At 35.8% G+C, this 27,760-nt stretch overlaps 1 protein-coding gene across 1 annotated transcript in view; it reads right to left on the minus strand.

Moving 5' to 3' along the window:
• The window catches only part of MALRD1 (MAM and LDL receptor class A domain containing 1), a 579,678-nt gene that overhangs the window by 201,703 nt on the left and 350,215 nt on the right, over window positions 1–27,760 (minus strand). The window contains exon 29 of the mRNA XM_029239293.1: window positions 11,295–11,478. Coding sequence (XP_029095126.1) covers window positions 11,295–11,478 — 184 coding nt within the window. The remainder of the gene's footprint in view (window positions 1–11,294; window positions 11,479–27,760) is intronic.

Consider the following 27,760-nt stretch of genomic DNA (forward strand, 5'->3'; position numbering starts at 1 on the left):
CAGGTGAACATAGCCAAAGGCTGAGGAGAAGGAAGCAATAAGCAACCTTAACGGGTGGCATGTGAAGAAACAGCAAACAACAGTGGATGAAGGGTTGCCAGTGGAAATTTACATTTTAATAATCATTCTTTTTTTTTTTTTTTTTTTTGCGGTACGCGGGCCTCTCACTGCTGCGGCCCCTCCCGTTGCGGAGCACAGGCTCCGGACGCGCAGGCTCAGCGGCCATGGCTCACGGACCCAGCCGCTCCGCAGCATGTGGGATCTTCCCAGACCGGGGCACGAACCCGTGTCCCCCGCATCGACAGGTGGACTCTCAGCCACTGCGCCACCAGGGAAGCCCTTAATAATCATTCTTATTGACAATATATATTAAAGTCATAATTTTGTATACCCTTAGGCTGGGATATTACCTAGTAGGAACTGGTGGTAGGCTAGTCATTCTCTAAACAAATGTTCATTTCCTTCCTCATCCTTAGTTTTGAATAAACACATTTCATAGATTTCCTTCCAGTTTGACCATGCAACAAAATTTTGGCTAATTAGTTATAGGTGGGATTGATGTGCAATAGCTTCAAGGAAACCTTTTAAAGGACAGTTGGTGTGTGCCCTTTGCTGTTTTCTCCTAGCTTCATTTTTTCCTGCCAGCTGGGAGCTTGACAGGCATCCATCCTGAGCTAGTGTCTCCCCCCACTAGTTCATTCAGCCATCTTCCCCTCTCTATTTCTATTGCAATACTCTAGCACAATTTATTACTTTTTACCTACTCCATTAGACCAGCCATCTATTGGAATAACCAACTCATCTGTGTACTTATTTGTGGAGGTATTGTACTTGTTGAATGAATACTATTCTAAGAATACGTGTTCAGTGAGTCTAGAGGGGACTTGTTTACCCCACTCCCTTCATCTGATGACTCCCTCTCATCCCCTCATCCATATGGTCACCAAGGTGGGAGCTCAGTAGGCATGTTGGTACATATCCCTGACATCAGACTAGTTAACTAGTCTGAAGATGGCTGTTTGACCCAAGATAGGTCAATTGTAATCACCTACCAGAGAATTTAGAAATATAACTAGTGGGTTTTGGCAACAGCGTTTTGAGGCTCTTGAATCCTGCAGTGTAGTCACATTTTCTGCCTATGTATGGTGAAGCATAGAAAGCTGGTTCCACAGAGAGGGGCCCGAAACAGATGTGTAGAGGGAAGCAATTAAAAGAGACAAGAGGCACAGAAAGATCACAGCTCAAGTTCCCTCTTTTCAATCCCTGGTTTTAGAACCTTCCTGAAGTTGAACTGCACCCCTGAGCTCGGGTTTCCTGAGGTTCCTCACACCCTTAAATAAACTCTTTATGTTTGACGCTACTGGCAATTAAACTAGAAATGATTAAACTAGAGGTTTCCCAGAAATGATCATGAGGATGTACAAAGACTGAAAGGTCAAAAAGTAAATGAGTGGAAAGAAATCCAAACCACACTTTTTTTTTTTTTTTTGCTGAGCTCCTTCCTGACCTTTTAATCAACAGTTTAAAACTGTATTTCCCAGTTCCTCTGAGGCAACTTTCCAAACAATTTGTGTGACTCATTTTGCTCAAATCCCTCAAGAACCCCTTCTGTATTAAACATCTTTATTCCCTTCTTAAAAGAGATGTGCTGGGTCTAGTTTCATGATGTCACCCACAATGGTAGGTGTTCAATATTTATTAGTTTCCTTCTATTGTCTTGAAGTTCACGTATGCTACGCAGGTCTGTAAGACAGTGAAGTTTGTATGCAACTAATTAGTAAAGGAATTAAGTCAATACAACACAGAATTTGTGTCGATGCCTGCATGATTCTTCCCTCTAGAGTAATGTCTTGTGCCTCCAAGGCATAGCAGATGAGAGGGAAGGACACTAACACAGCTGAGCCGGAGAGCCACAGAAGAATGACGGGCTGTTGAGTATGCACCTCACCCCGTCTTTCTTTTCTCTGTTTCTCCACATGCTCTCTTGGAAATGCTTATTTGTTGTATGTTTTTGAAAATTTTTCCTGGTCTTTTGTCACTCTTCCCATGTCTCCATAATTCAACGGTCTTAAACTCTTTTTTATACCACCCTTTCATCAAGATTCCTTGCATCGTACCCTACCCACCTTTTTAGGTAAAGTAGCACATTTGCTGAAAAGTTCCTCTATTTATTAGGATTTTAAAATGCTTTAAACTGTGCCTGTATTTTTATTATGGTTGCTTTTGTTTATGCTAGTGCTATATAACTCAGTTATCTATGCTTATAGTGGTTTGACCTAATCCTGTTTTCCCATAAGCCCTTTTATGTGATCATTCAAAATAGGAGACTTTTTAGAAACTCATGCATGCCTCTGTGTATATGTATGTGCGTGTGTGTTTCATCAAATAGACAAAAAATTGGTTTCTGGCCCTGGCCTAATATTTGTGCATGTATAAATACCTGTGGATTTAGTTGAAACCTATTTATGTTTGAACCACCTGGATATAAATTTATTGAGTTCCACATCTACTTATTTTGAGTACCACCTGTAGCTTGTATATCCTATATATATATATATATATATATATATATATATATATATATATATATACACATTTGTTTCAGGACTGAAGAGTTTATCTTTCAATAGTGTAATGAAAAAAGTATATCTATATCAGTGTAAAATGGAAGTCTCATTGATAAACATTAATATTCATTTTGATTAGAAAATAATTAATAAAACATAATTCAGTAAAAATTGAAATGCCATATTGTCACAAATTTTCTATGTAATGGTCTTACTGACCTAGATATTAAGTGGGGAAATGTTCATTGTAATTGAAACAAATTCTACTTAGAAATTGCATGAATAGAGGATAATGTTAGGATTCAGCTTTACAGTAGCCTTCATTTGAACCTAGGGACATTTCAAGGGCTATTTAAGGCTTACTAAAACGTATGTTCAAGTAATTATATTTTCTTAATATTATGAGCGAGCCAAGTTATATCATTGTGCTTGATTATAATCAAGTATAATCACATTAATTATAATATTCAGTTTATCACTATGATATGATTACAGTTACACCTTTAAATGTAGACCTTTTGACATTGAAATGCTAATTTTATCAAGATTATTGAAAGATAAAGTAATATCTGATATTTTCTAGGTATATAATAATGATTGCCTTGAACACAACATTAATTAGATCCATTCATGGTTTTGATTTTTTAATTAAAAATAGCGATTAAAGATATAATAAACTCAATTACTTAGTTCTATTGTCTAAAATATGGTCATGGAACCAGGAATAAGAATCTATTCCCTGATTTTATGAGAAGCAAATAACGTGGCTCTCAGGCTTAATGAAGAGCAATGTTGTTGGTTGACCATGACAAGGAAGTCTCTCCCCTGAGGCCTGGCTCAAATCAATTCAAGCAGTAAAGCAAAGTGAGGGCTACAGCTGTCAATGACCGGAAGGAGAGGGTTGATGCCACAAGGACTCTCTCTACTTATTGGTTTTGAATTTTGCTTACTGTGGACTTCATTTTCTGACTATTTTCCCCGTAAGACTGCAGCCAGGGATGCTGTTAGATGTTCTTTCTTAACATATTTGGAGTATTAGAAACTGAAGGGTACATATATTTTTTATATCATAGCCCTAACTGTAAATAATATTCTTCTATTTAAGGTAGGAAATTGCACGGTGTGTTAGTTAGATCTGACTAGATTATAAGACACTTAAAAAATAATCTCCATATCTCAAAAACACCATTTTTTGGGTCATTTGCTATATATGTCTAAAACAAGTTGGCAGAGGGACTTTCCTCTACAGACTCAAGGGGACCAGGCAGATGTAGACACATCACCTGGAAAATGAGGTGTCCTCTACCACAGCAGCAGAAGGGAGACCAGGTGGGTTGTACACCAGCTTGGAAATGCTTCAACCTGGAAGTGACACACCTCACTTCCTCACAGCACTCTGGCCAGAGCTTTTTTACACAGATCTACCTACCTGAAAGGGTCTGGGACACATGGGGGAGAAAATGGATATTTCGAAAATAGTAAATATCTCTATAACGTACAATGGTAGGTTTAAATATTTTGTAGTAATTTGTTTATAAATCAGTGAATTGAGATCACCATTCTTCCCTTTTGATAAAGAATTAAACTTTTGAATCAATAAAAATTAGCTACCTTTCTTTGACTGAAAAGTCAAAATGCTTAATTTCTGCATAATATACGGTATATACTTAGTAAAGATGCATTTATGTATGGATGGATATCTTATTGATACTGATACGTAAGTTGGGAGAAGAATATAATCAGGATATATATTTATTATAATGAAATATCTTTAAGCATGACTTTGATACTTTTTGTTAATCAAGAAAAGATATTTGCAGAAATGTAAAGTAGTTACTTCAAGTAAAGACTACTTTTTCATCGTCTTTTTCAGGACTATTTGAGAACCACTGGGCATTTCACCAGCCAACAGATAAAGTTTCACAGAAAGTATCAGGTTTAATTTAAAGATATGAATTGGCTCTGACATACAGAATATATTTAACAAATTACATCAATTCTTGGCAGAAATTTTTAGCCTTATGTACAAAAGGTGTATAAGAAAACCTAGAACAAAAATAGTTATATATAATCAGATAAAGAAAGAAACTGCTGTGAACTGGATCTCATAAGTCCTATAACATTCGTTCATAAAGTCTGTTTTATTTTCCCTCCCTCCTCTTACTGAAAAACTTTCTGAATCCAAAATAAAACAAGTATGTAACAATGAAGACTGGCTGAACATTAAATTTTTAAAAAACAGGATTTACCACGTTTAAAATATTTCAACTAGTGTTACTAAAACACATCATTGTTAGGAGTACAAGTGATATGTCTGATATCGCCTGCTTTCTTTCAAGAGCATTTGAAACTACTGGCAAACTAGATGTGGCAGGTGTTTTCTGATTGCTTTTACGCCACAGTACTCATGATGATTTTAGTAGTATCCTATGCTGTTATGGCTAAATATGGCTGTTTCTGTGCCATCAAGCATCAGTAAAGAAATCAAGTTGGCTGGTATTTAGTGTAACCTCTGGATCCCTCAATTTTCCAGAGTTGTAATGAAGATTAAATTAAACATGACAGTGAGGATTTCAATAATAATCATGTCTAACATTTACTGAGTAGTTACTACGAAGAGAGTTACTGTTCAAAGCTCTTGGCATATATTAACTTGTTAAATCCTCACAATTACCCTATAAAGTAGGTTCGATTTTTACTGCCATAAAGAAACTGAGGTAAAGAGCTGATAAGCACTTATTCAAGGTCACACAGCAGCTAAGTGGCAGAGACAGGATTTAAACCCAGGAAGGCTGACTCCAGAGTCTGCTTGCTTACCCACTGTGCTGTGAGATGATCGCTAGTACAGAGCAGGTGTTTCTAATGACAAAGTTCTGCATGATGAGGCCCCCTGCCATCTCCCCACCCTTACTTTCTTCTGCTTCAGCAAAACGCTCCCTCCTAGTAAGTCTGCCTTGCTTGTCCCGAGACCTGGAGTGCTTTTTTCAGGGCATTTGCGTGGTTGCCTCTTAGTACATTTAAGCCTTTGCTCAACTGTAACTTTCAGAGACTGTTTCTGACTAATCAGGGTAATAATTCTGCCTCACTTTCTCCCTGTATCATTCACTGCACCTAACACTACATGACACAGTATTACACATTACTTTGCTTACTGTCTGCATCTGCCGGCAGAATGTGACTCAATGAAGGCTCTGTTCTGAATTTTCACACATATAACAAGATTTGAACAAACGTTTTCTATTAACCCATCTGTCTGCCCATCTATTTGTCCATCTATCTATCCATCCATCCATCCACCCATTCATCCATCATTTATGTACCCTTACATTATACGCACTACATATTATCTATCCGTTAGTTATTAAAAATAAAAGTCACTTTTAATTACTTCATTAGGGTGAGATATTTATTTTTTCTACTGACTATCATTTTCCTTTCTTTTTTCTTTTCTGACACACATTTACTTTAAAAGAAAATTGTGGGAGACCTAAATGCAGCACTTGGAACACTCACGTGTTGAGAAGAAATACAGCTTTTCATCTAAACTAAGTGAAGAAGCTAAGTTTTGAAGTCACCCTACAGGGTTCTGTGCATAGATTTACGTATTTGTGAACTCTGTATAGAGCAATCACTGCTTTGTGATCTCCCAAGTTCAGATAATTCAGAGTGATGCTGCACTGAAATCATTATCATCAAGCCACTATTTTTCACTCCAAATCTATTACTGCTGACAGTACACTTAGGAGTCATACATACAGTTTTTAAGGGGTTACAATAAAAAGGAAAGTCTTTTCAAGTTATGTGTGAAGACAATGTACTAAACATCTGAAACTATAATGATTCTGTCTTCTCTGACTTTATCCCCAAGGTATTTCCTTCCTTTCACATTTAGGATTATCTGGGGAACATGATGTGCTTTGCTCTGTATGAATTTAGAGACAGACAGAGTAGCTACTGTGCTACTGTCTACTTAGAAGATTTTATTGACTTTTGGAAGCATTTGCTAGTCCCTGAATTATTTCTTCCTTTTCCCCCAATGGAAAACTGGTCATCATTCAGTTGGACCTTGTAGATTTTTCAGTGGAAAAGGCAACGTCTTATAATGTTATCGGCTCCCACCCTGAGGTCCTGGGTTTACCAGTGTCTTGGAGACTGTTCACAGAGCAGTCCTGGCAGCAGAAGGCATGGTGGCGGGGGAGAGGCACACGGGGAAGAGGAGGAAATGCCGGGCGTCAAGAAAGGGGCAGTGGAAAGTGGAAACGGAAAAAATCAGGAAAGCCAAACGCTGTGTGACACATGCATTTCAGCCCTGCTCCGAGGAGGTGCACACAGCTCATTGCACAGAGTTTTCTGCAGACTAGCCAAGCGATAAAGGCTTGCTGGACACGTGAACGGAACAGAACAAGCTTTTAAACGTTGATGTGTTTAAAGGCGTTGTGCCCAGAACAATGACAAGTTTTTTGCCAATGTTGTTCATCTATATTTTAGCCAAAAATATTCAGTGCTTTCTGTACACCATGCATTCTTCAAAGTACTTCGTATAAAGTAAATGATTTAATCCTTGTGAGAGTTCTATGAGGTGGAAGCAGTATTCTTACCATTTTCCGGCTGAGAAAAATAAGACAAAGGAAGATTACATAATTTACCTAAAACCATGGAGGAGGTAGCAAGAGGATAAACCAGGATTTGCACCTAACGGTCTTGTTGCAAAGCTGACATAAATGCTATTTAGTATTAACAGTAGACTCAATAAGTATCAGCTGGATGATTGTATGTAATAAATGACTGCGCTTAATAACTAATGTTGATTGAAAATGAGTAACCATTTAAATTTAGAATTGGCACTTTTATAAATTACAGTGATGGAATATTCCTTTCCTCTCTATATGAATTCTCTTTCTACTTTCCTATTCCATAGAATGGTGGTTGCATTTTATAAGATTTTTGTACAAATCATCTTTAAATCAACTTGAATTTAAAAAGAGGAAATACTGAATTCATAATGTCACTTTTTAAAAATGAATAAGCTACTTGCTTCCAAAAAGGAGATATGCTTCTTAATGTATCTTTGGACAGGACAAAGATATGCCTATTCTTTTATTTTATTTTTCTTTTTAGAAAAATACAATACATTTGATAGTAAATTGAAGATAGCACCATGATGTGTTCAGAATGCAAAGAAATAAAAAAAGCATATATCCAGCTTTATGTTGGCCATGTACTAAATATTATCTAATAAACTGAGTTATGTGTTTTTGAATGGAAAGTAAAAAATAAATATGATGCTCAAGTAGCTTTCTTATTTGCAGGAGAGGTAGATAACCATCAAATATATATCTCATCTATATCCTTTACCTTCTCCACTTTCACTCTTAATCAATTTAAAACTTTGTTCTGCATTACTCTGAAGTCTAAAAAAATACGCAAAGATTACAGAGTTGTCAGAAAGTCCAAGAAAAATTTCAGAGATGGTCTGTTAGGACCCTAAAAAGGATTATAAGTCTATAGATTCTATATAAATCTATAAAAATATGATTTGCTTTTTGAAATTTTCTGGCTCTATTCCCCTCCAACTCTTTGATGTGGGTCTTCACTATCCTTCATCTGTATTTAGTCTATTCAATTTTGATTCTACTCTCAGGGATGTTTTTATTTGTTTGTTCATTTTTTGTTTTGTTTTTGAATGCGGGCTGCTGTCCTAGAAAGGAATCCTGATGGATCCATTTGAGTTTTCATGGGGTCTAGACTGCTCTAGCCCCACAGACCTAACCACAGACCCCTTGGACCCACTTATTCTAAAGGTGGATGAAACCCCTCCCAGTTTTACCTGTCATTCTCAAACCACGTGACTGCATTTTTCCAGTGAATATCTGTTGGGCCTGTCATGATTCTCCTGGCTTCTCTCTTATAGACATAAACAGCATAGAGATCCTGTTTATACTGGGTTTTATAGGGATGTATTTTCACTTAATTTTGTTGCATATGTTTTCCATAGCTTATATGCTTTGTTAACTAGGCTTTGACTTTAAAAAAAATTATTTAAAACTTTTTAAAAATTGAAGTATAATTTACATACCATTAAGTTCACCCATATAAAGTTTACAATTTAATGGGTTTAGTATACTTATGAAATTGTATTACAATCACAATAAAAATTTAGAATATTTTCATCACCCCATAAAGAAACCCCATATTCATTAGCAGTCACTCCCTACCCCATGCTCTTTAGCCTTAAGTAACCACTAATCTACTTTTGTCTCTACACATCTGCTATCCTGGGCATTTCATATAAATGGTATCATACAGTATGTGCTCTATTGTGATTGGCAGGATGTGACAGAGAAATAAACACTGTCATTTTTTAAGTTCTTCATCTCGAATGGGGAACAGCAACAATTCCATGATAGATTTTATGGTGACCGGTTTGCATATGATTTGAAGCTGGTTTCCTAATAGGGGGCAATAAAGCACCACTTGAAAATATGGCATAGTTAATAATAATGATGATGGAATATAACAATAAAACGGAATACATAAATTTTACTATGTGCCAAGACTATTCTAAGCACTTCTCATATATTAACATATTTAACATTCACAGAAATGTATGATGGAAGTGCTATTTTTATCAACCCCATTTTATTGATGAAGAAACTGAGGCAAAGTGAAATGAAGAAACTCACCCAAGCTAGTTGGTGGCAGAGCCAGAGTCCACGTCCAGGTAGTCTGACTGGACACCTTGTTCCTAACCACTATTCTACACTCCCTCTCTGATGTTTAGGGGTTTTGTCAGATACCATTCTCTTCCAAGTTGGCAATACTAGAAAACAACATAGGGTAACTTATGCTCTAATTTGCTTTCTTGTTACTCATTTTTCACAACACTACTATTTTAGTGGCATATAAAAACTAGGGGGACAAAAAAAAATCATTGTTTTTTAGTTCCAAACATAGCCTTTTAAACTTTTGCAAAATACTTTCTTTTCCTATCTTAACTAAAACATAATCTGAAAATCCTCATTATTTGTAGCAGGCTGGCTATTTAAAAAATGGTTACTTCTTCCTAAAATATATTCGACATACAGTTGACCATATTCACTAGATTAACCAAAATTTGCCTTTTTATTTATAACAAAGAAAGCCTTAAAGTAGTATATCACTAAATGTATAAGACATTAAAGTATTAGTCAGTACGGTGAATGTTTGATCAACTTGAACGAAATGAGTTATAATCATGTAAATTGTCACAGGACTTTAAGAGAAGAAGGGAAAGAAATAGTCCACATTTCTACATGAAACTTGGCAGAGCTGGGATAATAGCTCTCATTTTTCTTCTGTCCTGAATCGGCCCATCCAAGAATCATTCTGCTTCCCTTGAGAGGAAAAGAATCTCTCCTGCTTAATAAAAGCTTCTTTCTTTCTAAAAATCTTAGAAAAAGCTCTGAAGAATTTTTCCTTTTGAACTTGCCAGAATCATTTATAAGTTGAGTAACAAACTATAATAGAAATTTAGCATATTACTAGGAAAGTTACTAGAAAAGAGTTTAAAAAGCATGTTCTAAGATACATTTTCATGATTATATTTTCAGATCCCCTTTTCTGTGGTCCAGGAACCCTCTCCTAAACATCTCCAAGCCCAAACCCTGTCTTTTGCTTGACATAGAGACCTGGAGCTCTGTGACCCCTGTGCTCACCTAGGGTGCATGAATTCTGATTTTATGTAATATGTATGTACCTATGTATATGTGTGTGTATGTATGCATGTATATATATATATAGTAGCTGCGTATCAGCTGCCTTTGCTGGAAACATGGTGGGGTGTGTGGGAGAGACTCAAACTCCAAAAGCCTGACTCCTAAGCAGAATCCTTTTCACCAGCCCTGGTCATAAAGAGAGCAAATGCTTTAACAGCACCAAAAACCAAAGTCACATTTTTGCACTGCCTTGGTGTAGTGATATTTTAATATGAAAGCAGCAACAGAATTAAACAGCATTCAGGTTTAGCTCTTCAGTCCCAGGGGCTTGCCTCTAAGTGAATCAGTGTAAGACACCACAGAAGGCATATCTTTCATGGGCAGGATATATCACACTGTACTATTTTGGAAATCAGATAGAATGACTCCTCAGAAAGCAACTGTGCCAGCTGTGAAACTGTACAAATGTATTTATAATTATTTTTGACATTTTCTGGGTAGTTTTGTAAAGAAAATCTAAGTGTAATTATACTTCACATTTAGAAGCATGATAAGTGATAGCACATTTTTTCAAGTTACTATTCACTTGCTAGGGTAGCATTTTAAATCCCTTAAGCAGAGCTCTCAATTTAAGTTCTGCTTGAATTATACTTGGTTGCATGTATTTCTTATATATCCACTAACTTCCAGCTTTCTAACCCTTTTTACTGATTCATTTAAAATTAATTAAATTACATAAATGTATGTATTAGGCTTACATTTTAAATTTTGTTGAAAATTAATTCAAAGGACAACACTGCTGCATGTTAGAAAGGGGATGACGCAGAAGGAATTACTTGTGTAATTAAAGGATGGAGAAACTATTATCTCTTAACATGTAGCTAAGTTCAACCATTATGAAATTATCTCTTTCGATTGATTTTTACGGATGTACAAAATACGTAACTGCAGAACATTTTATAAATATGAAGGAAAGATAAAATGGCTAGATTATAAATGTGCTTCCAAACGGCAGTGCTTTCCAGAAACTTACCAGTCATGCAGTTTTCAAATTCAATGTCATCAATTGCAGCTCCTCCTCCCAGATCCCTTGTTCTGATACCTTGAAATATGACTTCAAAATTCCTTAACTTTCCTAGAAGGATGACAGCCTTTTGCCAACGATCACCAGAGTTCTGCTTACTTTCTTGCCATACTTTTGATAGTCCTTTCTCTGTCTGAAGGTAAAGAAGTTTGCATTAGGCAGATAATTAAACACAAAAGAAGGAAAAATACACGACAACAATTATTTAGAACAGAAGCATTTGATCAGTGAAAACTGATTAAAAAAACTGATAATATTCATGATATACCTTACGTCATCAAAACAGAGGCTCATTAATCTACTAGGTATTCCCAAAAGCAATACTAGCAAGATTAGCAGTAAACTTGTTTCGCTATTTTCAGAGACATCATTATTAGATAGTGGCCTACTCAGTTAAATCCACTTCTCCTTGCTTGCACACAAAATTCTCAATGGATATTTGATGGAATCTGAACAGTTTACAGGCGCCCTGGGTTTACAGCTCTAGGTACCCTTCCCACCAACTTTCTACTCACATTCTTGAATCATTGGTATTGCACCTTCCTTTACAGAGCTTAAATAACTTACATAAGGAAAGAGAAAAGAGAGATAAGAGGAGGAATATGTGGGAGAAATCACATATCCCTGATGGATATGATAAGAAATTGTGAAGTGAATTGAGCACAGAGGGAAAGTGATCTTTCTAGGACCAGATTTCAAAAATTCTATTATATGATTTTGGGTATTTATAAAATTCTACTATAATGATTATATGAGCACCAACAATAATTATTTTATACCAAATTATTCAATGGTAAAGGAAAAATTAATTTTCTAAGAAAAATTATTTAAATATCTCCTCTTGAGACAAAAGTTTCCTTCAGCAACAGAATACAAAGAAACTATAAGGGACACACACATGCACATGCACAGTTGGGGCAAATTATGAACAATAAGATACAAAAAGACTGAAACCCAACTGCCACTTCTGAGGTGCCAGGAGCAAAAGCAGGGGACTGTGTATGACTCCTGCACACAGCACCACCAAGGGGGTGGGCAGACCACCTAAGCCATTCCTCCAGCCTGACCCCATACGCTCACGCCATTTAAGGGACCCCCCCCCCCACCGCCTCAGGGAGCGAGCAAGGGAACCTGGCACTTGTTTTCACTTACTTGTGCTGTAGCATGAGTCCCAAGAAAGCCTTGCCTGAATTTCTTGTCTGACCTCTTATCAATTTCTATTGATTAAAGAGTGCAAGAACCTGGGTCAGTAACACTCTGAATGTGTAAGGTTGGTCTGCTAGCAGTACAATATCCTAATATATGAACAATCCTGGTATAACATGACATGACATGGTATGACATGACATGTAGCATAACCCTAATGACACAAAAAAATGATACCAAGAGTAAAACAGAATATAAGTCAGTCGAGCACAAGGACAAGGCTTAGACTGTATATGTTGCTTTTTGCTATTCTGGGCATAGCCCTTATTGGGAATTAGAGGTTAACACATCATGATGATGGATATATAGGAAAGAAAGGGAAAAAAATATATAGAATTATGTTAATGGTTACGCCCCCAAAATTAATATTTCAGGGTCCAGTATTGTGTTTTCATGATGAATTCACAAGTAAACTGTGTCACTGAAGCTTATAATCAAAACAGTGGAATAGAAGAGAATATTTAATGGAATGGCATCTAGAAAAGCAAGCAAGATGTTCCAATTCATTTATAGCACACAACTGTGATATACATAATTACGGATTTTTAAAAAAAATGTACGCTAAAGAAAAAAAGAGAAATGCTTGAAGAGGGGATCTAAAAGAGTTACACATTCATAGATCCATGCTTTAGGGGAACTAATGTTAATAAATGTGGCTGACACCTTGTTCTGTTAAAGGAGATACAGATCAATCAAGCGGCTCTTCTGTAGAATAACAGAGAGAAAGTAGAACTCTGTATCAGTTACTCTAAAACTAACTTTGCAAAACAACTAACAGTGCATAGATAGAGCTTTCAACATCCTCCCCAAAACAACAAACACATTTTTACACCCAGAGACACACGTAGCTTCTTCATTGAAGGGGATGGGAAAGTCACACCTTATTAATGGAATTTCGTATCTGTTTAATGACTAAGGAAGAGAAGCTTTTTCAGCGTTAGTCTATGACTGTCAGTGATGCCTTAGTGATTTGGAACCAAAGGAATTATTAGTTAAATTAAAGATTAAAGTAGAGGGCATCTAACACTTAGCAATATAACAGGCATAGATAAAAGTCTGTTTTAATTAACAAACTTAATTCACTTTGCTAATTTTTCCTACTAGTCGGTTTCAGCAACTCATACACTATGCCAATCCCCAAAAGGGTTTTCAACAAAGAAGGTTGTGTGATCACTTTAACCAATAAAATACAAACCATTTCTTAACTCTGACACCTGGCTTTCTAATAAATGAGATTTAAATAATATACTCATTGTCATTTTATGTGGTAGGGAAAAAATGAGGGTTAAGTCTTTAAGAAAACCAACCATGGATCAACCTAATGATGGGTTATTATAATATATCATTCTAATATATTTGCTCTCATTCAACTCTGGATATAACATACCAAATCATATTCCCATAATTATCAAAAGTATTAATCCAAATGTGCAATGGAGATTGATTTATTTATTGACTTATCCAGCCAGTCCTTTTCATCACTTATTCAGCAAATATTTGATGCGCACACAGGTGCCATATACTACATTAGACACCAGGAATAAGAAGGTGAAAAGAGAGGAAGCCTACCCTGTGATGGTAATCATTTAATAGAGGTGAGTCATAAAAGTAAATTACCATAAAATTACTATAGAAACATAAAACAGAGCAACTTTTAAAGAAGTGGTTATATATCCATTCCCCCAATTGTTGTTCTGCACACACTGTTGCTTTATTTAGTTAAAATTCTGATAACAATTCTTTCTAAATACTTTAAGAGAAAAATCTCTCAATTCCAATCATGACTTTGCTACCACCCAAGGATACATTTATGGCGTTCATGTGGTTGTTACATTCAAGAACCCAAGGCAGTAAACATTTGAAAGGTGAGTAAACACACTAATAACTGTAAAAAATAGACACTAATATGATAATGGTTAAGTTATAGAAATTGAAAAAATATTTTCTTCTTACAATTCAACATTTTACACAACTTTGAATTTATTTCCCAAAAGTATTATGCATATCGATGATTTACCTTATGTATTGCATATTTGTTTTGGCAATATGCTTGTCTTCCTGCTTTATGCCAGTCTCATTCCCTTTGGGTTATGTAAAGAAAGGCAGTAAGAAATGCTAAAAAGATAGAGCCACTTCAAGTTATAGATATGTATTAATGGAGTATAGCCACTTGGAATTGGTTTCATATGTTTGAGGTAAAGATATAAATTATCCCCAAATTATGAACCAATATTTCCAAAACCAATTGATCAAAACTCTTTCCTCCACTGACACTTTTAACATATTTTGAACCTGTTTCTACAGTTTCTAGGTGAATTTCTGATTTCTATTCCTCCATCAATGTCATACTTATTAAGCCACTAGATTTTCTTCTTCTGGGAAGATTTGAGTGGACTTCCTTTTCTATATTCCTCCTGCTATGAACAACTAAAACCCCCAGAGATCATATATAATTATGTACAAACAGAAGAAGACTCTGAAAAGTGGAGAGAAGGCAGATTAGCTAGGGACCTTAGGACTCAAGGGAGCACAAGGTGGTGAGTTTCCTAGCTTTTCCTTTTGCATCATATATTCCAAAATTGACACGAAAATCTGACAACCTGGAAATGAAACAGGAGCAGACTACTTTCTTTAGCCAAGGGACCAGGAAAGGGGAAGTCCAGTGAGAATGAAAATATTTAGATAATAATAGCTCTACAACAGCCAAATACCATAGAAAAATTACTATCTGACCCCCACTCCCAATAGCAAAGGCTGACCAGAGAGCCTAGACTTTCACCTATATCATGCCCCAAGGGCCCCAAGACCTCTCCTCCCAAGTTTTTTTTTTAAATGAAGGAAAACTAAAAGAATACATCACCTTCAGACCTACCCTAAATGAATGGCTAAAGGAACATTTTAAACAGAAAGAAAATGATAAAAAAAAGAAATCTTGGAACACCAGGAAGGAAGAAAAAATAGCAAAGATATTAGTAAATACAATAAAATTTCCTTATCCTCTTTAATTTCTAAGTTATGTTTTATTGGTTAAGAAAAAATTAAAACACTGTCTAATATGATTCTAAATGTATATAAAGGAAATAATTAAGACATAAATATTATAAGTGGGTGAGAATAAAGACACGTAAAGGGAGTTAAGCTTTCTACACTTGAGTTGGTTAAACCTTAACGTTATAATTTAATAGGTCACATTTTTATCCTCAAAATTTTTTTTTATTCTTTTGGTTTTCTCATACATTCACTCTCCCAAATGAATCTTAGAATAATTTAATGCATAACTGAAATATTTAAATATCGAATTATTTTACCCTGAGATATAATTTATGTTTCAACTTGTTTAGGTCTCTTTTTAGTTAGGTCTAACTAAAATTTTATAGTCTTTAATATAAATAACTTAACACTTATTATAAATTTATCTCTAGATATATTACAGTGTGTGTTATAATGGTGATGCTTCTCTATTACTGTTTTCTGACTACTGATAATACAAAGAAACAACCATATTGTCAGGATGGTGAGCTGACAATGGCTGGTGGCTCCATCACCCACTATCAATCCTGAAAAACTACGGAATCTATTGGGAAGGATGGATTTGGGAAACAGTAAAAGGAAAAGAAAGTGGGGGGGGAAGGAAGGAAGGAAGGAAGGGAGGGAGGGAGGGAGGGAGGGAGGGAGGGAGGGAGGGAAGGAGGGAAGGAGGGAGGAAGGAAGAAAAGAAGGAAGAAAGAAAGAGACAAAAACTGAGAAACACCTGGGAAGGCTATGCGTTGTCTTGAACACAGGTGTCGAATAGTGGGGGTGGTGATGGTGGTGGTTTGCAGCAGTCTGGGGAAGAAGGTGGCTGAAAATAGCAATAAGAGTGTAGGTTGTAGTCGAGAGCTCCTGTATGGTCATGTTTTCCTTCCTCCTTGCTTGGAACAATGAATGCCAGACTCTTCAGAAAACAGTAATTCAACTTCAGGCTGTAATATCTGTGAGGTATCAAAGCAGTTAAAAACCTTGCTCAAATGAAGAGGTGATAAGTCCACTCTTCCTACACAATTCCCCTTAAAATTCTTAGAGATGTGAATTACAATCTACAGAGTTTGCCACCTACACTTCTGCTTCCAATATTTAAAGGTTCAAATGATGATAGGAGAAGAGATGCTGCCCAGTGGAAACTAATGGAAGTGATCAATAGTTGTTTTGTGGTACTTAGGTCTCTCTGCTGTAAGGCTCACCCTTCATTCACATTTCCTTAAATTCACCTGGATGGACACAGGCAAAGGGCTGGTATTCTGCTTTTTCCTAAATCACCAGAGAGCACCTCACATCACTATAGATGCAAGAGTTCACAGGCCAAAGTAACTAGACTCTAAGAGGCCAAATATCTACTAGAGGATGAGAATAAACTGAACAACATATAACATCTAAAGCAGAATTTTAAAAACAGATGGAATCAGAATTTTAAAAGGCTTTGTGCAAGGTTTCCTTCGCTGGGCAAAAGCTTTTAAGTTTAATTAGGTCCCATTTGTTTATTTTTGTTTTTATTTTCATTATTCTAGGAGACGGATCCAAAAAAATATTGCTGTGATTTATGTCAAAGAGTGTTCTGCCTAGTTTTCCTCTAGTTTTATAGTATTCGGTCTTGCATTTAGGTCTTTAATCTATTTTGAGTTTATTTTTGTATATGGTGCTAGAGAATGTTCTAATTTCTTGGATAATGATGCCTTTTAAGATACAACAAAACACCAAGGACATGATCTATGAAAAAAATAATTGTTAAACTGGAGTTCATTAAAATTAGAAACTTCTAGCCTGTGAAAGGCAAAATCAAAAGAATTAGAGACAAGCCACAAACTGGTGGAAAATATTTGCAAAAAATATTTCTGAGAAAGACTGTTATCCAAAATACACAAAAATGCTTAAAACTCAAAAATAAAACAAACAACCTGATTTAAAAATAGGGCAAAGACCTTAACAGATACCCCACCAAAGATGATATAGCAAATACACATATAAAAGGATGCCCCACATTATATGTCATTAGAGAAAAGCAAATTGAAACAGTAATGATATACTACTGCACAGATGAGAAAGGCCAAAATCCAGACCATTGACAACACCAAACGCTGGTAAGGAAGTACAGCAACAGGAATTCTCAGATTGCTAGTGGAAATGCCAGAAGCCAAATAGTAGAGCTACTTTGGAAGACATTTTGGCAGTTTCTTACAAAACTAGTCATACTCTTATCATATGATCCAGCAATCTCACTCCTGGGTATTTATCCAAAGATTGCAAACTTATTTCCATACAAAAACTTGCACATGGATGTTTATAGCAACTTTATTCATAATCGTCAAAACTCAGAAGAAACCAAGATGTCCTTCAGTAGGTGAATGGATAAATAAACTGTGGTGCATTCATACAATGGGATGTTTTTTTTCAGTGCTAAAACGAAATGAGCCATCAAGCCACGGAGGAAACATAAATGCATATTACTAAGTGAAAAATGCCAATCTGGAAAAGCTACATACTATATGATTTCAACTATTCTAGGAAAGGCAAAATCATGCAGACAGTAAAAGGATCAGTGGTCACCCGGAGGAGGGGGAGAAGAGATGAAGAAGAGACAAAGCACATAGGATTTTTAGGACAGTGAAAATACTCAGCATGGTATTACATATACCACTATATACTTTTGTCCATACCCATAGAATGTACAACACCAAGAGTGAACCCTAAAGTAATGGACTTTGGGTGACGATGACGTATCCAAGTAGGTTTAATATACTTAGTAAAAAAAAAAATGTACCATTTTGGTGAGTGATGTTGATCATGAGGGAGGCAGGGAGTAGATGGGAAATCTCATTCGTTGTAAACCTAAAGTTGTTCTTTAAAAAAGTTTTTTTTTTTTTAAAGAAACTACCAGAAATCTTAAGGAAGTTTAAGAAGTAGTTGGAATGGGTAATTTGAGAACATGAAGGATTGAGGGATATTAAAAAATAATTGATTTCAGAAAAAAACTGAACTAGGATTGAAACTTCTAGAAGCCAAATATGAGATATGAAAGATGAAATGGAATTATTATCTCAAAATACAGTATGCGTCATACTGATGTGCCTCCAGGCTCTGAAGTCAGACAGTCAGGTTGAAACCTGAGCTCTGCCCCTACTAGCAGTTATTTCACCTATAAAATGGAGAGTAAATGTGTTTACCTCACAGCATTGCTGTGAGGATTAAAATAAGTAATGTTAACAGAGAACCTACATTAATTGTTGGTATTATATTGTAATAATATTTATTATTGACAAATGCAAAAATGTTAAATGCAAAAATAAAAAGAATTAAACATTATGAGTGAAAAGATAAGAGATGTGAGTAGATTTAGAAAGTCCACATTTGAATGCAAGAGTTCCAGGAAAAAAGAGAGAATAGATTTTGGAAGAGCAATAATCAGAAAGAAAAATAAAAGAAAATTTCTGAGATAGGAACAGCTCAAGGTTTTAAGATCAAGGCACTTCCTGGTGAAATCTCTAAACTCAGAGTTTAAAAGAAAATGTCTCAAACTTCCAGAAATAGGAAGTAGTTGACTTACAAAAAATGAGAATTATATTGGTAATCAGGGTCCTCTCAACTAAAATACTAAGTATAAAAAACAGTGGAACAAAATTTTCAGGCTTCTGAGGAAAACAAAGCAGAAGCAAAAGAAAACAAAGGCTAAACAAAAATGGTGATCCTAGAACCTACACCTAAGCCAACAGATCTGTGTTAACTACAAAGGTAAAAGCATAAAAATTGTGTTCTTGTCCTTTTGAGGGGCTTGTCATTTATTCCTGCTGTGGAAAGGTCTAGAACAAATCACACTCCCTTTGCCAATATTCATAGCATCTCTAATGTTAGAAGGATCATTATATTCACTCTAATATACTCCTCTAGAATACCACTGCCATGAAAATTGTCATGACATTCTGGAAAAGCCAGAACTATAGAGATGGTAAACATATCAGTGGCCGCCAGTGATTCAGGGTGTGTGAAGGGAATTGAATAGTAAAGCACAGGGGATTTTTTAAGGCCGTGAAACTTTTCTGTATAGCATTATAATGGTAAATGTAAGACACCGAGCATTTGTCAAAACCCACAGAATTTTACAGCAAGAAAGTAACCTTAATGTATGCAATTAAAAAACCATCTTTAGGAGGTTGCAATATCCCAGGAAGGAAGGCAAAATGTGACCAAACTATATAAATGTATTACAAATGTATGAAACAAGGTCATTGAGGCTAAGACTCATGTCTATTGCAACAGAAAAATGATATTAAGGAAAAATAGAAGATCTGAATAAAGTATGGACTTCAGTCACTAATAATGTATTACACTGGTTCATTAATTGTGACAAACGTGTCATCCTAATGTAAGATATTAATAATAGGGGGAACTTGGGTGTGGGGTATACAGGAACTCTCTGTGCAATCTTTGAAACAATTACATGAATCTAAAACTATTCTAAAGTAAAACATTTAAATAAGTGCCATTTTAAAATATATAAATGTATATATCTATGTAAAAATATATAGTGTAATTTCCACGAGTAACTAAAAATTATCAAGTCAAATTTGAGAAAGTCAGAAAAAGTAAGAACTATAAGAACTATTCGATCTCTACTCATTTTTAAGATAATAGAGCACAGCTTCCAAATATTCCACTTAAATAAAACTTTCTTTTTGTGTTTGGCATGTTCATGAGTTATTTTTGCTATTAATTTGTTTGAAATTTCATCAACTCTTAAAAAATTTAAAATACTTTTAAATAAACATAATGCTCACAAAAGATTAAGCACATAAAAAAGATGCAATGTCATACAGGAATCATTCTGAACCAAAGCCATTTAATACATGTTTGGTCCTAATCACTGGTATAGCAACCAAATTTTGTCTTCTGCCTCTAGATAAGACTAAAATATTGATTAATGATGCCACATGGTACTAAAACCCTTCATTGCCATAATAAAATATTTTAAAAATATCTTTTAAGAAATGGAAAGGAGTGGCTAGAATTTAGTATAATATCTGTATCTAGCAGATAAATATTGATAATTCTTTAAATCATCTAAATATTAAGTATTTGAAAAAGTAAATACTAGAAATTTATAGTCGTTAAACCCCCAAACATTTTCAAATATTTAAAGTTTATATATAGTTTAATCCTATTTTGAATTTTCAAAAATAGAATGAAATCAAGTACAGGCTATTTTAAATGTGCATCAAATCTCTTCCACAGAAATATCTTGCAAACAGCTATTTTTCTGGGAGTAAAATCTGTGGTCAGTGGCTCTTGTGCTTACAGGAGGTTTTCTGCTCTGACAGAATGATTTTGAAGTTTTGACTAATATGCTCACTGAACAGACACGTGTGGTTTTAGACGTACATTCGTTGAAAACATTTTAAACAGTTATGTCCTCATGTTTTCCTAGAATAATGCTCCTTTAAATTTAAAACATTTATTTCTTGATAATTTTCTATAAAATTTTAGGCAACCAATATGGGGGTCTTAGGCAATGTAGGCAGTTTAATGCAAAGCATAGAGATCAATAAAGCTGCAGTTGTATAATTTCTTACAATCACTGTTTTTTTGTTTTTTTTTTTTACCATTCCAATCTTTCTGTTTTCCAGGGTTTCCAACTACAGAATCATAACATCATTTACACTGTACAAGATGGAAAGTTTAGTTTCTCTTTCATTCACACACATACACAAATTTGATATATATATTTCCCAGTATGAGTGATTATCTTTTTCCCTTCAAATGTCACCTTGGAGAAGCCTTCCCAGGACCTTCAGGGTGGGTTCCATTCTCACTCATATGGCATCACCCTGCTTTAATGTTTATTGCACTTTCACCTCTCATTTTCCAGTATCATCTCGTGTTTTAATTATTTCAATAATTCTTCATTGTCTGTCTTCACCGCTACAATTTAAAGTCCATGAGGACAAAAGCTTTCTCCATCTTATTAACCTCTGCATCTCCCATGCCTAAAATAAGTTTGGCACCATGTAGGCACTATAAAAGCATTTGTTTAATCAATGAATACATACTTAATTCAAACTGGGGAATTAAGATGTTGCGTGGAACTGTTAGTCCTGGCTGAAAATAGCCTTCTTTATAAAAATTCTACTGGATTTCCGATTCTTTCTCTGATATAGGTAAAAACTAGTTTTAATGTGTTTAAATTGCATAGCTTGTCATAACAAACATTTAAAAATCCACTAACAGATATGTTCTCTAAACAGTGAGTTACTATATTCATAGAGGTAATTTCCTCAGACGTACTGTAATTGTTTTCAATCTTAGTTGACACAAAAAGGAGTAAGAATTATTTATAATAAGAAATAGGCTGTGGAGCTGATTGTTCTGACAAAGTTACATTCAGAATGAGTCTTGCGAGGTCTTTACTCACTTTAAAGAAAGGGCTTGCTAACCCAATAAAACTTCCCTATCTATGATATTCAAGGTGATTTCCTACTTAGTGGTTGATGGCTTGTTTCTACTGTCTTTCACACTACCTTTGGTTCCTGAAGGAGAAAAACATTCATATGGTTGAAAATAGAAGAATAATGGGAAAAAATAAAAAATGAGGAGTATTTAGGAAGCATCTGGCAGGAAGAATAATAAGAGGTGGCAGCAAGGTCTGGAACAGAATGTCAGTCATGAATGATTGTATGGCATGCTGCCATTCATGAGGGTTGATAACCACTCGATGCAAACAGAACAGCATTTTATGACAAAATTATTGGACATAACTCAGCTCACTGTCTTCCTCCAGGGGTGGGGAATAATGAGAGAGAGAATAAAACAAACATATGTGTGTGAAACAGCAAATGCGTACAGAGCAACGACAAACCTCAAGGTAAGAAAGATCCTTGTGCAAAGTTTTCTTCCAAAAGGGACACTGGTATACAGTGTTTATACAATGCGAATAATGGTCTTTCAGTAGAGTATTTAAAAAATAAAATTCTCAATTTAAAATGGTAAATAGTAGGCACAAAATTATAGGTATAAAGGTATTACTACCCAGAAAAATATATATTATGTATGTATAAAGAATGAGAATGTCTGACTTGCATAAATCATTGGATTCACCAAAACAGGAATGCTGTTTGGTATTTAACAAAGTCAAATATATCCACACTTTTACTCTGAAAATATATTAATGAAATAAAAAGTAAATTGAATAAAGGATTACAAACCTAAAATCTGAGCATAAAGATGAAAAGATAATATTAGTATGAGAATTAAATCAATAACAAAAGAATAAGTCTAGTCATCAATTCACACGGGATAGGAATTAAGTAGGATAAACAAAGGTTTATTAATTACAGATTAGAACGCCAACATGATAAAATGAATTTATCATTTTTCTACTTACTTAACCCGTATACTGAGTATCAAGTCTAGGTCAGACACCCTTCTACTTGCTGATAAAATGTTATAATGACAGAAACACAACGTAATATTCAGCTTGTTTTAAATAATCTCAAAGCAGACATGTTTAACTTGCTCACTACATTTTAATATCCCCTATTGCAAGTAATGAAAGAAATGAATAGCTATGATTCATATGAATGTTGAATTTTAATTTAAGTCAATTATTATTAGGTTCTTGTATAGGCCATTAATTGACACGGGTGTCAAGAAGAAAGGTAAGAAGCTGTTATGATTTAAGGGACTCACAAATAAATGGAAACAAAACCACCATGCAACTATTTAACTTGAATGTGAGCAAATCCTATTATATTACAGAAAAATAATATAGTACTTTGGTGGGGTTTCAGTAAACTGAAGGACCTGTGTGAAATTAGGAAGGTGTAATAAAGAGTATAGCATTTGAACTGGGCTTTGAAACCGAACAGAATATCACCAAGTACACAAAGTATATGAGGACACTCCAAGTAAAGAAAATCACATGACTGCAGACAGTGGGATATGGAAGTACTGGAATATTTGGGGAACCCTGAATAGTCTGATATGATTAGAATATCAAAGGTATGTTAAAGACTGAGGATGTAAGACTCAGACATAGAGACCAAGACCATACAATGGAAAGTGTCTTTAATTCCTTTGTGAGGGTTTAAGAGCTCAATCCTATAGCCAATGGAAAGCCACCAAAATTTTTTTTCTTTAAAGTTCTCCTAACTAGGGATCAAACCTGGGGCCCAGCAGTGAGAGTGCCAAATCCCAACAACTGGACCACCAGGGAATTCCCTACAATTTTTAAATAAGGGAGTAACCTGACCAGATCTGCTTTAGAAAGATCTGCTCTTTAGTAGAAAGAGCTGAAGACCCTGGGCAGGACATATTCATGGCAATTAATCCTGGAGCGATGGAGGAAAGAAATGGATGCAATATATACGTAGACTGGGATAGGGCAGGTGTCATCAAGAAGGTATGAAATGTGGGGAGCAAAGGCTGAGGGCTCTAAGAGTAGATATTTCTATGAAATGAATGGGAGACATACGGGGCTGCACTGAAGATCTAGTTGAAATTGTAAATCAAATTCTTAATGGAACTGATCAGTATAATACACAGCTTTCTCAGTAGTCCAAAAGCAAAAACTAGAAATAAGATAAAGATTGTGGAAAATGTGGATGTAAAGTGTGTAAAGCAGAGCTGAGAAAACTTAGGGCTACAGCATTTGTCAGAAGAAGGCACATGCTTAGAAATCAGCCTCTACATACAGAGTGACTCTGAATCTTAGCTGTGTCACTTACTAGTGGGTGACTTTGGGCAATCACTCAATTTATTCCAGCCTCTGTTTCCTTAGCTGTGAAATGGAGATGACAGCAAAACTCATTCACAACCCTTTATTTCAAACCTCTATGACAAAAAATAAGATTTTTTAATTCAGAATTTTTCAAAATTTAGGCAGATATTATGGGTCACATACTATATTTTAGGTGTATATCCAGCAAGTTTATACTATCAATTCCCTAATAAAATATATGAATACTTTGGAAGTAAAATATATGACCATTTACCTTCAATGGGATAAATAAAGACTACCAATAGCCTCATGTCAGTTTGTAGCAGGTTTTCATGTTGAGTGAGCTAAAACGTTTTTTTAAAAATTTCAGAGCTTTTTATATTTTGAATTTATAGGTAGGGTAGTGTGTGAACCGGTAGCACCTAATTCATAGGGCTGTGATGATTAAAAGAGTACGTAAAGTATATGTAAAGGATTTTGAAGATCATCTACCACATGGGAAATGATAGCCCTTATGATGGGGATAATGGCTGTGACCATGACAAAGAAGAGGCAGAGATTAAGAGAATAAGGAGGATTGGGGGTCACCATGAGATAGAAGATAATTAGTAATTTGAGAAATAAAGTAACAAGAGGTAGTATTCAGAGATTAGTATTTCAGAGTTAAAGAATTCAGAATTAGAGCAATTTCAAGTAAAGAAATGTTTTCCGAGGTGTTGCTGGAAGCAGGTGAACATATTGCTTGTGCTTTATAAAGAAGGAATACCTTTGAGGAAATTAACAAAGAATGTAGCATGCAGTGAAAAGTAGGTAAAACTTTTAGAGACTGTCCATCCACTCACCTCCTAATCACCAGCACTTCATCTCCCAAAGGCTCTCTCTCCCTACCTGAAGAAGACATGAAGGTAGTAATGCAAAGTGCTATTAGGTCAAACTGTTCTTTATTCTGTCCACAAGGGGGGGACATTGACCTAGAACACTTGACACTGGTCGGAGCTTCTCGACAGGTGGTGAGCTCCTGATGTTTCTAGTTCAGGAAGTTATTGTATGTGATCTGATATGTGGCCATCTTGCACATGTATGTGTATGGTTCTATGTAGTATACATATGTGTCTTTTGGGGATGAACTCATTCATGGGAAATTCCATGTCTTATTTCTCTGTGTTCCTCTATCAAAGATGCCTAGTACAATTTGTCTTATATAGAAGATGCTCAATAAATCATAAAATAACTGATCCTCTTTGGCTTTCACGTGCATGTACTGCATATAAATTATAATAATATTAATATAGGAGCTACAATTACACTGGGGTCTTGATACAGTCTCTATGATGCTCATAACAATCCTGAAAAGTACCTATTATGAATCCATTTTATAAATAAGAAAACTGAGGCTCAGAGTACTTAGGACTCTTGAGACTGAGAACACATACCAAGAAATGTAAGGATAGAGCAGAGGTTGGACTCAGACTTGTCTGAATCTAATGCTCACGCCACCACCTGCTACCTGGAACAGGAAAGCCACGCTAACAAGAGGCCTAATGCCGCATGGTTTAAGCCTCTGCTAAGCCAAATGGAATATTTCTCTTTAAAAAGGTAATAACAGGGCTTCCCTGGTGGTGCAGTGGTTGAGAGTCCACCTGACGATGCAGGGGACACGGGTTCATGCCTCGGTCCGGGAAGATCCCACATGCCGTGGAGCGGCTGGGCCCGTGAGCCATGGCCACTGAGCCTGCGCGTCCGGAGCCTGTGGTCTGCAACGGGAGAGGCCACAACAGTGAGAGGCCCGTGTACCACACACACACACACACAAAAATAAATAAAAGGTAATAACAACACTCAGTCTATAAGTTATTATCTGGACATTTTAACTGCTGAAATGCCAGGGTAAGAACTAAAAAATGAAAGTTTGATTTGGTTTAGCCCTTCAATTTATTATGCATATAAAAAATATGAGAGACATGCTCATTAAGGTTTAATATAAAGAGCTGTGCATGTCCCTTGAAGCCTCAGACAATAGTACCGAGACCCAAATGCCTATGAATGGCGGATTAATTACTCAGCAATAAATGGTAAGAAGTTTACTAAGGACAAGAATAAGAAATAATTATTGCATTTATTTATTCATGTCCTTGTTCCAAGGATGAAAGGTGGGGATACTAGAGTATAACAAGATGAAACTAAGTGATAAAAACGTGGTTAAGGGAAAACTCATGCGGTCAAAATTGGGCAAATCCTAGTACACTGACCTAGACGTTGGCCGCAGATACTCCTCGTAGCTGCACCTGTTAGTAAAAAGAAGCTGCAAACACAGACATGATCTAAAAGAGGAGGGTAATTAGAAAAGGGAGAACATATTTAAAAGGATGAAAAAAACATAAAATTCTATCCATAGATTTGAGGGGCTAGAATTTCCTCTCATCTATGAAAAGAAGTCTTCCAAAACTGCTTGTGGGCTTAGCAGTAAAGAATGTCACAACTTCCAAGAATGAGGTTTGGATGGGAGGACAGTGCTGCTTTCTGGAGGTACTTCCTATCCCTTAAACCACATGGTAAGTGATAAATGAATTAAAATCTCTATTTTCAAACTTGACTTATCTATACTTACTTTATTCTGAGCACAATGGAGTATAATGGAAATAACCCAGATCTGTACTAATTAGGTACGTTTTTCAACCACTACGAGCCTCATTTTCCTCATCTGAAAACTATCACACTAACCTTGCACTCTTTTGTAAGGATTGGAGATCAAGTGCTTGAAGCATCTAACACAATGTCTGACATAGAAGACATTCACATTTTACCAATATATGTTCATACATGAATATTTTATTAATAAGATCTCTAGTAAATTAAAAATATATTTTAAAAATATAAATCATAATTGTTTAAACAGTAACATCTCTCACCCTATTTATTTTCAGTGAGATGTTTTGGGAGTGAGATGAAGAAAAATAAAAATAAGAAAAAATATATATATACATCTTCATACTCAAGAATTAGATTAGTGCCCTAGGATTTGGTGGGGAGGGGAGACTAATGAATGGGCTGGTAGCTTGTGGCTCAAAGGAGACTCTAAGGACAAACAGTTTCTCTGCAATCATCCCACTCCACAATGCCCAGGACCACAGAGTCTCCACATAAAATCCATCTGTCCTCTCAAGAAGTAGAGCCAAATACCCACTGAAGGTCTTTTCCCTCTTATTTCCCTCTCCAGTTCTAAGCAACTCTGGACAATGTATGGAGCACTTCTTACACAATAGACAGAAAAGGCACAGAATCATTCTTTTTTTTTTTTTTTTTTTGCAGTACGCGGGCCTCTCACTGCCGTGGCCTCTCCCGTTGCGGAGCACAGGCTCCGGACGCGCAGGCTCAGTGGCCATGGCTCACGGACCCAGCCGCTCCGCGGCATGTTGGATCTTCCCGGACCGGATCACGAACCCGTGTCCCCTGCATCGGCAGGCGGACT

The sequence above is a fragment of the Monodon monoceros genome, unplaced genomic scaffold (assembly GCF_005190385.1).
Source record: "Monodon monoceros isolate NGI ecotype Baffin Bay Population unplaced genomic scaffold, NGI_Narwhal_1 Super_Scaffold_21, whole genome shotgun sequence".
In the NCBI taxonomy this organism is placed as follows: domain Eukaryota; kingdom Metazoa; phylum Chordata; class Mammalia; order Artiodactyla; family Monodontidae; genus Monodon; species Monodon monoceros.